Source organism: Sapajus apella, unplaced genomic scaffold (genome assembly GCF_009761245.1).
Source record: "Sapajus apella isolate SASKATOON/1434 unplaced genomic scaffold, GSC_monkey_1.0 scaffold55, whole genome shotgun sequence".
NCBI classification, from domain to species: domain Eukaryota; kingdom Metazoa; phylum Chordata; class Mammalia; order Primates; family Cebidae; genus Sapajus; species Sapajus apella.
The window spans coordinates 6,098,494-6,110,384 of NW_022436995.1; the positions used below are offsets into that span (position 1 = coordinate 6,098,494).

Sequence of the window (11,891 nt, forward strand, 5' to 3'; positions counted from 1 at the left end):
CCACACGAGACACTGGCCTCCCACGTGTCTTTCAGGAAACACACAAAACTCGAGGGATAAAGGAAGCCAAGAAAGGGTTGCGGAAGAAAAAAATAAAAGCGAACAGAGCTTCCCTGGGAGGTTGAGGGTGCGCGAAGACTGGGACGAGCGGAAGGAACTCGCAGAGCATCTGCCGGGCACCGAGGTCCGGGGACAGGCCTGCAGGCAGCTCCGCTCCCGGAGAGAGCGGGCTGCCCGTGGGCCCCACCCTGTGGAGTCCCCAGGAGATCTGCTTCCCTGGATTGGGTGGGCAGGGGAGGGCAGAGCGAAGAGAAAAGCAGGGAAGGAGACGCTAGAAGAGCCACAGGTGGTCGCAGGTGAGTCCGAGATTCGCGGACTCGGGGCCGGCCGCACCTGCGAGCCCTCTGAGATGCCGTAGCCCCGCCCCTCTGGCGCGTGGCGCCCATGACGCTAGGCGCGCGGGCTGCTCTCCTTACAGAGGTCGCTCTGGTCCGAACGGTCGGCCTCTGCTGCGCCTGCGTGGTCGGGAGGGGAAGTGAGGCGGTTTCCTCAGCGCCTTTTCCGGCAGCGGCGGCGGCAGAACTGGGAGGAGTAGGTGGAGGCCGCAGGGAGCCCGCGCTCGGGGCGGCGGCTGGAGGTAACCTCCTGGGCCAAGCTGGAAAGGCGGGCCACTTCGGTCTTCGTTCCTCTCTGGAGCTCTGGCGGTAACTCCCTCTCCCTCTCTTTCTCTGCAGGCAGCGCACCGAGTTCCAGCTAGGATCCATGACCTGACGGGGCCCCGGAGCCGCGCTCCCTCTCGGGTATCCTGGGTCGGTGGTGAGCCCAGTGCTCGCAGGCCGGCGGGCGGGCCGGAGGGCCGCAGTCTCCCTCGGGGTGAGAGTAAGGAAGGCGGAGGAGCGGGAACTGCGGCGGTGCTCGCGCGGCGCCTGCGGGGGGAAGGGCAGTTCCGGGCCGGGCCGCGCCTCAGCAGGGCGGCGGCTCCCGGCGCAGACTCGGCCCGGGTGGCAGCGGCGACTGGAGGAATCAAGTTGTGCGGTCGGTGATGCCCGAGTGAGCGGCGGGCCTGGGCCTCTGCCCTTAGGAGGCAACTCCCACGCAGGCCGCATAGGTGCCCTCGCGGCCGGGAGGCTTCGTTTCGGTTTCGCGGCGGCGGCGGCGTTGTTGGCTGAGGGGACCCGGGACACCTGAATGCCCCCGGCCCCGGCTCCTCCGACGCGATGGGGAAGGTGCTATCCAAAATCTTCGGGAACAAGGAAATGCGGATCCTCATGTTGGGCCTGGACGCGGCGGGCAAGACAACAATCCTGTACAAGTTGAAGCTGGGCCAGTCAGTGACCACCATTCCCACCGTGGGCTTCAACGTGGAGACGGTGACTTATAAAAATGTCAAGTTCAACGTGTGGGATGTGGGCGGCCAGGACAAGATCCGGCCGCTCTGGCGGCATTACTACACCGGGACCCAAGGTCTGATCTTCGTAGTGGACTGCGCCGACCGCGACCGCATCGACGAGGCCCGCCAGGAGCTGCACCGCATTATCAATGACCGGGAGATGAGGGACGCCATAATCCTCATCTTCGCCAACAAGCAGGACCTGCCCGATGCCATGAAACCCCACGAGATCCAGGAGAAACTGGGCCTGACCCGGATTCGGGACAGGAACTGGTATGTGCAGCCCTCCTGTGCCACCTCAGGGGACGGACTCTATGAGGGGCTCACATGGTTAACCTCTAACTACAAATCTTAATGAGCATTCTTCACCCATCCCCTGGAAGGAGAGAAATCAAAAACCCATTCATAGGATTATCGCCACCATCACCTCTTTCAATTGCCACTTTCTCTTCTTTTGAATTTGAACTCTGGAGTTACTGTTCTACGGTTTGGGGGGAGGGGGCTTGGGGGTTTTCTCTTTTGTTTCCCTTTTTTTCTTTTTCCTTTTTTTTTTTTTTTTTTTGCTTTGCGTTAGGATGCTTTGATCTGACATTTGACATGAACACAAAGTGCTAGATGCTCTTGCTGACTTCCAGCAGATGGGATGGGGGAAATACAGCAGTTATTGGTAAAGACCTTTGTAATAATGGTTTGATTTTTTTTATTTCGAGAGACTCTTTCATTTTCCTATGTATGCTTTTTTCCTTTTTTGCCAAGTTTTCTTATCACTTGCTGTAGATGGCTTATTTTGCATTCATGCAGACTATGTTGCAAGTCTGTTTCATCTAGTAAACTGAAAATTATTGCTTAATCAAACTGCCGTTTGTCTTTTATATTTAAGGCCTTTCCCTCTTCCTTATGAGTTCTAACTTTAACTTAGTAATTTCAAATGTGACCTTTTATATCTGAGACCAGTATAGTAAACTCAGCCCACAGTGGCAAATCATGAGTAATATCATTGTAATATGTTCCAGTTGCACCTCAGTATGTTAAACAGGTAATGTAAGAAGTTCTCTGAAATGTCAGCAAATAAGTTCTGAAACGTACATCATGCATGAGTAGGAATAAAACCCAACTTCTCCATAAGGTAGCTGACAACGCTGCATAAAAATATGAAAGTGTAACCCGTCAAGGACACACTTTTTTTTTTTCCACTGCAAAGTTATTCACTTTGCTGTTTTTCCTCTTTTTTTAAACTTTAAAAATAGACTTTCCAGAAATTGGAGCAATAATGGTGTATGCCACACACAGATGAAATATTTGTAGATATTTTAAGTGACTTTTGGGCAAAACTGGAATGTATACTTTTACCTTGTTTCAAATGTCTAAGACCAGTACTTTAAAAGTTACTAAAAGGTTTACTTTGTTCATTAATAAAGCATTTAACAATTCAAATTATATGCACCTTTTACCTAGTTGAAAAAAAGAGAAACATTCCTGTTTTCACATTATAGCAACTGATTAAACTGAAGCTATAAGTCATTTTTTATATGAGTGATCCACATCTCCATCAATTAGAACACTGGAAAAGATGTTTTATAAAAAAGGTATTTAATTTTGTTTGTAGGATTAACTCATGCAAATAGATATCCTGTTGGTTCAATAGTACACTGTCTCCTTTAAGGAAGGAAATGTGATGAATGAATGATGTGTAGACTTGAGGGATGACTATAAAAGGGGACGTAGGATGAAGAGAGAGAACCTACAGATGACAATGAATGTAAACTTATTTTTCTTCATGTGTAAGCAGTGTGCTTGCTGGTTATATCCAGATCCTAACAAGATTATTTGGTTAGCTGGTTAGGACCAGTAACTGGATTGAGACCACTATGATAATATTTTGAACCAAATGTTAATGCTTGGTGCAGAATTGTGAAGCAGCATCTGGTTCTTATATAGCCTTAAGGATTAATTTGAGTGATCCTCAAGGAATTAAATAGGGAATTTCAGAAATGTAGACTGCAAAGGCAGTCTACGGGAAAAGGTGGAGTGGGTTTTGTTTAATGAGGGTGTCTGAAAACTAAAACTGAGCGGGATATCATGGTATAGTTGGACAGTATTGGTCCTTCACACTTTGGCCATATTGTATAATGGAGCTTTTACCAAAGATGTGTGAGAAGTGTAAGGCTATAAAAAAAATGAACTATTCAAAGTAAAACTCTTGACATTTTACTTAAAGCAGATGAAAAACAGTATTACGTTATAGGCTCCTGTTGGTGCAGAGGGATTTTTGATTTCAAGGTGCAACTAAAGTACAGTTCTCAGTTTCACTTTAGTAGAAATAGCCCTAGAAATGAGGCTGATAAACACATCTAAGAACACTGGTTGCTTTCTCAAATTCCCAAAGCTGCACCATAAATGTAATTCTTAGCGTTTTAAATGATTGCATTTTAAGGTACATAAATATGGGTTATCCAAATATCAATGCTATAGTAACATCCTGAAACAAAACAAGCACAAAGGTATAAATGCCTAAACTGGAGGAAACTTGAAACCCTCATGTTAACTCTTAAATGTATTTCCAACTTGTGAAGACAGATTGGTAGGCAGCCATTTTTTTGTGTCTTATTACTGGGGGCATAGTTAAAATTTTATACATCAAGTGATTGCTATTGAATGTTGCAGGTGAGATGTGGTTATTTTTAGTTTTTTGAAATGTTTGACTGGAAAAGGGGGAGGGGAAAGCAAATATTTGAAATTTGGAAAACCTTAAACCTTTTGGTAAGAAATTGTAACTTTCACTTACATTTTCTTTAAGGATATAAAAGGTTGATAATTGATGTAGTTAAATTGAACAATAACCATTGGTGACTATGGAGTAGGTAATTATAGCCTGCAGAAAAAGTTATAATCTAGGAATTGAAAATTAAGATCCTGAAGTTGTTTAATTGCATCAATTTCTGTATTTATGTGAATTTATAAACTGCAGTAAGTTTTGAATGAGGTTAATCTTGTTTAATATAAGTAAATGAGTCTGTAGACTGTGATCTCCCCAAACGAAAAAGTACAGTACTTGGAATTGTGTTCTTTATGGTTGTAGTGTTGGTAAAGCACTAATATGCAGAAAATAAAGGAATTACACAGTGCAGTTTCTTACGTTATGTTACTCGCTTGAACTAGATAAGTGGGACATGTGGTGTGTCGGGCTATGTTACTCTCCAGGGTATATGGTAAAAAGTGACTTAATTTGGAAGTCACCTGACTCAAGAACAAAAAAAAAAAATTTGGTTCCCGTAAATGCTGTTTGAGGTGGTTCGCCCTGTTTTAGTTTTACCAAACTTAATCTGTATGATAATTTAGGACACAGCAGTTAAACAATTTTTAAAAACTGAGGTCCCATAGCAGTCTTTATTCTGTTTTTTCCAAATTACAACCTGAGCATTTTTAGAGGTACAGAATTGTGTCTAAAGAACTGGCCTTAAGTCTTTTTAAGTCTTAATTCTTTACTATAGACATTTGGATTTTAAAGTTTCTTTTAGAGGTCAAATTGTCCTATAGGAATGGCAGAATTGTATTCATTTAGAAAGTAAAATAGTATCATACAGGATAAGGTCGGAAGAAAGAAAAGTAAAAGATGAGTAACTTGTTGGATAAAAGGGTTTTAAAGACATTCTTCTAAGCCGTTCCTCCTATATCAGCAATTTTAATAGTTTGATTTTGGAGTGTCTTCATGTGATCTCTAGTATGATTTAACCTCCATGTTAATATTTATTAATACATTTAATACTGTGGTTAAGATACTGTGACAAAGTATCAATTTGTCAGTGTTAGCAACAGAAACTATTTTCCTCTTTAGTGTGTTTTTACGCTTTGATATAAGCTTAGAAATACAGTAGCCATAATCTGAATGGTGATACAGCTTACAACATTCTGAAAGTTATTTTCTCAATACCTTGTGGAATATGTATCAGGATTACAAGTAAGGCAAGTCTTGTGTCTTCCCTTACAGGTAAAAACTGTATTTGTAAAATCACATACAGCAATTATAAGAAAATTTTAAGTCTGACTAGTCACGGAACATGATATATTTGGAGTTAATATTCAATAGTAACCTTTTGCTTTAATTAAATGGTAGGGATTAGTAAAGGTTACAGTATTAGAGAGTTTACAAAAATGGAATGTTGGGAGATGGAGCCATAGAATAAGCAAAGCAACTTCTTGCTTTGCCAAAAACTAAAGTTGTCAAACTAGATTAGTAAGTTGAACAGGCAGGAAACACACAGGTGAGATCAAAGAAGGCAGAACATGTCTGTAGAGGGATTTAGGAATTAAATTTGCAATTAAATATAACTCAAGCAATGGTAAATTTCAAGAGAATGAGACTGTAAGAACTAACCTCACTTTGTGGAACAATGAGAAGATTTTTAACCTTTTCTCCCTTTATTTGAAATGTTTTATGACTACTTGAAAAAAATTTGAAAGTTTTTGTCAGTCTTGTCCTTGACTTTCATTTTAAAATACATATTTTGTCCATAGTATTTGTTTTATAAGTTTGAGTGTAGATTTTTTTTAATTTTTATTTTTTATTTATTTATTTATTTTTTTGAGACGGAGTCTCACTCTTGTTACCCAGGCTGGAGTGCAATGGCGTGATCTCGGCTCACCGCAACCTCTGTCTCCTGGGTTCAGGCAATTCTCCTGCCTCAGCCTCCTGAGTAGCTGGGATTACAGGCACGCACCACCATGCCCAGCTAATTTTTTGTATTTTTAGTAGAGATGGGGTTTCACCATGTTGACCAGGATGGTCTCGATCTGTTGACCTCGTGATCCACCTGCCTCGGCCTCCCAAAGTGCTGGGATTACAGGCTTGAGCCACCGCGCCCGGCCGATTTTTTTTTTAAATTGAGAGCCTGCTAATATGCCTGGCACTGTTGAGGTGCACAAGATTGACAGTGAAAAAACACAAAAAATCTGCATTCATTGAACTTAAATGAAGGGTTGGGGGCAGAGAACAAAGATCAGATGATAAGTCAAAGTCAATTAGGTGATATGCTATATGTTATACAGTGTGTCATATATATACACACACACATATCAGGGAACAGGTAGGTGTGTTCGGAGAAGGCCTCATTGAGGTGATGTTCGAGCAAATACTTCAAGGAAATTTTTGTTTTGTTTCACTACTCTGCACTTACTGGTAAGATATTTCTTCAAGGAAATATTAATATTGGTATAATTAACATAGTAATAGAAAGATAATAGTACAGTGTAAAGCAGAGGTGGGAAAAGTTGCCAAGGTCAAATCTGGCTGCAGCCTGTTTTTTATAGGGACTCCTAAAAATGGGTTTTACATTTTTAAAGGATTTGAAGTTGTGAGAAAAAACCATGAATATGTGATGGACAGTATATTGCCTGAAAAGCCTAAAATATTTACTAACTGGCTCTTAGGAAAAATATTTAACCCCAAGTGTAAAGCCAATTTTGAAAACATACTAATATATGTATATATATATAAACATATAGAAAATCAAACAATTGAAAGTAAAAGACCATTGTTGAATGAATCTAATAAAAATTTAAGGGCACAGTGACAGAATTTCCACATTTTATACATTTAGTTAGCTGAGACTTGTTATTGAGTAGTCTAACCTGGATTTTTTTTTAAATGAGTTTAAATGCTTGAAATCTAGTTTCTCAGTTTTGATTTTAACATAGTTCTTTAAAACTGTGTGAATCACTTCATTTTAAATATTTCTCTTATTTTTATGGTCGTTTTACTGGTCTTTGGATTTAAGTTAAATGTGATTCTCTGTTAAGTGCCCTTTCTTCTGGATAACCTAGATTAGTTTGGTGTAGGTTTAGATAACGTTGTTTAACTGTGGCTTTTAATCCACTGTTATGGTAATTAAGTCATGAGTCTATTATTTTTATACTGAGAAAGTTTGTAAGAGGAAGTGTTTTATTGACTTGGAGACTAATATGGTACATGATATTTGGTTTCTTCCAGTATTATTCGTCTAAACAATATAAACTAGGAAAATTGCTTCACACATGGATTATTTCTTGCCTAGAGTTATATATTAATATTAAATAATACTAAATAATTACTAGGGTGAGAAATCTATAACTATTTTTCCTTTTGGGAAATCTATAACTATTTTAAACTATTTATTACAAAGTTGTGAAACCTATAACTATTCTAGACTATTACAAAGTAATTTAGCAGAAGTTATGGAGGTAAATTTTCAGGACATTTACAAATGAGCTTTAAAAAAAAATCAACGTGTAGCTCATAGAAAGACCTATGTGAAAGTAGTTACTTATGACCATAAGTTGTTTTCCATTACAGCTGAATAGTCTGAAAAGGTCATAGCATATGAGAGGGGAAAATTGTAGAAGCAGAAATTTGGATCTTTGAAGTTTGTTACAATATGGCAAACCAAAGTGCTTTCTCTTCATGTCTTATTTTTTATTTTAACTAATTAATTTGTTTTTGAGATGGAGTTTTGCTGTTGTTGCCCAGGCTGGAGTGCAATGGCATGATCTTGGCTCACCACAACCCAAGGAGGCTCTGCCTCCTGGGTTCAAGTGATTCTCCTGCTTCAGCCTCCCAAATGGCTGGGATTACAGGCATGTGCAACCACACCCGGCTAATTTTGTACTTTATTTGTAGAGACGGGGTTTCTCCATGTTGGTCATGCTGGTCTAGAACTCCTGACCTCAGGTGATCCACCCTCTTTGGCCTCCCAAAGTGCTGGGATTACAGGCGTGAGTCACCCTGCCCGATTTTATATAAATCTATAAATAGTTATCGATTTCTCACCCTAGTAATTATTTCGTAATTTTTTTTTTAATTTTTGAGATGCAGTCTTGCTCTATGCCCAGGCTGGAGTGCAGTGGCACAATCTCGGCTCACCGCAACCTCTGCCTCCCATGTTCAAATGATTCTCCTTCCTCAGCCTTCCAAGCAGCTAGGACCACAGATGCGCCACCATGCCCAGTTCATGTTTTTTTAACCCCTCCCCCCTGTTTTGTATTTTTAATGGAGATGGAGTTTCACCATGTTGGCCAGGCTGACCTGAAACTCCTCACCTGAGGTGATCCGCCCACCTCGGCCTCCCAAAGTGCTGGGATTACAGGCGTGAGCCACCATGCCTGGCCCATGTGTTGATTTTTAAAAGTTTGTTTGTTTTTGAGACCAAGTCTCATTCTGTTGCTAGGCTGGAGTGCAGTGGTGTAATCTTGGCTCATTGCAACCTCCACCTCCCGGGTTCAAGGGATTCTCCTGCTTCGGCGTTCTGAGTAGCTGAGACTACAGGCACGTGCCACCACGCCCAGCTAATTTTTGTATTTTTGGTAGAGACGGGATTTCACCATGTTGCCCAGGATGGTCTCGCTCGCTTGACCTCATTCATGATCTGCCCACCTTGGCCTCCCAAAGTGCTGGGATTGCAGGCGTGAGCTACCGTGCCCACCCAAACTCAGAAATTCTCAGAATAGTATGAGTTAGCATTTATCGAATATTTGCCATGTGTCAGGCATTGTTCTAAGCATAGAATGGGTATTAATTCTCTAAATTCTCACAGCCACCTTGGGAGATAGGGCTCTCATTTTATAGTTGAAAAAACTAAGGCATACAGAGGTACATGTTAATAAGTAGCACAGCCCGAATTTAGATTCAGGTAGTCTGTGCTATACTACCTGAATCTATACTACAAATCTGACTAAGGTGAACCAGTGCTTACTATGTTCTTAGTATTTTTTTGGTGTGTGTTTTCTTAAAAATACCTTGCTTTAAGTAAATTTCCAACAATTTTCTTGTTTGATCATCAATAAGTTTTGAGTCCGTGTATAATTTGAGTCTTCTGTGCATGGAGAACACAGTAGTAGGCTGCTTAAAGGACTATTTTTTTCTGTAAAAATCAAATTTGACTGCTTGATAGTGAATTTTACAGATCATTGTGAAAAATACGAAAAGTTAACATTTTCACTGAGCTGATTATTTGTATGCTTATTTAGATGTAGATTTCTTTTAAGAAAAGTTTTATATGGACTGCTTCATGAATTTGTGTCATCCTTGCACAGGTACCATGTAATCTCTGTGTTGTTCCAATTTTAGTATATGTGCTACTGAAGTGAGCATCCCAGTCAAATTTCAATTTTAGATAAACTTTTTTTTTTTGGAACAAGTATATCCCAAGCAATATACTAAAATTATACTATATATATATATATATATATATTTATATATATATATTATATACAAAAACTTAAAATTTAACCAGCCATCCTATATTCTACCTACAATCCTATGTCTGACTGAGTGGTAGGAAAGAAGGTAAGATTCAAAACAGAAGATTAAAAATAATTTTAGAAACCCTCAAGAACTCTACCAAGTAGTTTGGATATATATATATATACACACACACACACACATATGTAAAAATTCAGTGGCTTCCATTACATATATATATATATCAGGAGAGAGTCACAGTGTCATAATGTTTAGGAGTATCTAGTAGCTTTGTATAGAATCATGTATCAAGATAATGGATAGAGGTTGGAAGAAAGAAGTCCTTTCAGGAGACTGTTGATAATTCAGTGGAGAAAATGAGGGCCAAGTATAGTGTATAGAAAATGAGAAAGAAGTGAGATAATGAAATAAATTGGTGAAATATGTTACTTGCTGAGGAAGAGTTAACAATTTTGATTTTTTTTTTTTTTTTTTTTTTTGAAACCCAGGCTGGAGTGCAATGGCATGATCTCAGCTCACTGCAACCTCCGCCTCCTGGGTTCAAGCGATTCTCCTGCCTCAACCTCCCAGGTGTGACTAAAGGCCACCACCACCACACACAGCTAATTTTTGTATTTACAGTAGAAACGGGGTTTCACCATGTTGGCCAGGATGGTCTCAAACTCCTGGCCTCAGGTGATCCACTTGCCTTGGCCTTCCAAAGTGCTGAGATTACAGGTGTAAGCCACCGTGCCCGGCCTTGATGTTAATTCTTACATAGCATAGAAGTCACGATACATAGCATACTTGAAGAGACATTGATAATTGGGTAAAGTATTTTGTTTGCAGTGCTAAAAAAGACTGAATCTGTTAGGCATTCTCTCTTTTGTAACTATTCTATCTTAGAGCAGTGCTGCCCAATAGAAACATAATGCAAGCCACATATGTAATTTAAAATTGTTAGTGCTCACATTTAAAAAATAAAAATAAAGAAATAAATTTTAATGTTCCCAATATATCAAACATATTATTTCCATATGTCAGCAGTATGAAATAATAATGAATGATATATTTTATATACCTTTTAATATTTGGAGACTAGGGTCTTGCTATGTTGCTGAGGCTGGCCTCAAAGGATTCTTCCTGCCTTATCCTCCCTAGTATCTGGGACTACAGGTGTGGGCTGCCATGCTCAGCTCTATTCTTTATTTTATGTGAAATCTTCACAATTCAAATGTGTATTTTACATTTAACATGCATCTCAATTCAAACTAGCCACATTTCAGTTCTCCATAGCCACATGTGGCTAGTGGTAATCATATTGGACAGTTCATTCTTAGATGGTGATTATTTTTTTCTCATACTCTGCCTGCAACCTTAGTAACTACAGTAGAGAGGGTATCAGTTGAGATGATTTAGATGCAATGAATTTTCTAGGCCAGGGGTTGGCAAACCATGACCTGTGAACCCCTCTATTCTGTTTTTGTGAATAAAGTTTTATCAGAACACAGCCACAAGCATTCATTTGCATATTGTCCATGGATGCTTTTGCATAACAGCAGAGTTGAGTGTTTGTGACAGAGGCCCTATGGCCCACAAAGCCTAAAACCTTTACTATTTAGCCCTTTACAGAAAGAATTTGCCAATACCTGTTTAGATCCCAAAGTAAAGTGTCTGGGATAAAACATATACCTTATATTGTTTTTCTTTTTCTTTTTCTTTTTTTTTTTTGAGATGGAATCTCACTCTCTTGCCTGGGCTGGAATGCAGTGGCATGATCTCAGCTCACTGCAACCTCTGCCTGTCAGGTTCAAGTGGTTCTCCTGTCTCAGCCTCCTGAATAGGCTGGATTACAGACAGGCACACACCACCACTCCCAGCAAATTTTTGTATTTTTAGTAGAGACAGGGTTTCACTGTGAACTTCTGACCTCAAGTGATCTGCACATGTTGGCCTCCCAAAGTGCTGGGATTACAAGCCTGAGCCACTGCACCTGGCCTACATATTTTATACATTCAAATGAGGTTCCCTAAAGAAATAATAATTGAAATGATTAAAATATAGTATATATATAATATATTGATTCATTTATTTGCCAAGGATTTATTGAAAGCCTACTAAGTTCCAGGTGCTATACTAGGTTCTATCAGCAAGATAAATCAGGTTAATGACAGATCTGTTGAATCACAACCACTGTGTCCTACTGGGTTCAATGCTTAAAACACACACACACACACACACACACACACACACACACACACACACACACACACACACACACACACACAC

At 40.1% G+C, this 11,891-nt stretch overlaps 1 protein-coding gene and 1 non-coding gene across 2 annotated transcripts; one reads left to right on the plus strand and one right to left on the minus strand.

Annotated features, from left to right (window-relative positions):
- Positions 1–506: 506 nt before the first annotated feature.
- ARF6 (ADP ribosylation factor 6) lies at positions 507–4,517 on the plus strand. The gene is made up of 2 exons (XM_032244537.1): positions 507–637; positions 735–4,517. The coding sequence occupies exon 2, from the start codon at positions 1,218–1,220 to the stop codon at positions 1,743–1,745; it is 528 nt and encodes a 175-aa protein (XP_032100428.1). The 5' UTR covers positions 507–637; positions 735–1,217; the 3' UTR covers positions 1,746–4,517.
- A 4,889-nt stretch (positions 4,518–9,406) lies between these two features.
- On the minus strand, positions 9,407–9,512 carry LOC116527742. Its single transcript, XR_004258705.1, has one exon. It is a non-coding gene; the product is annotated as a U6 spliceosomal RNA (small nuclear RNA).
- Positions 9,513–11,891: the final 2,379 nt, after the last annotated feature.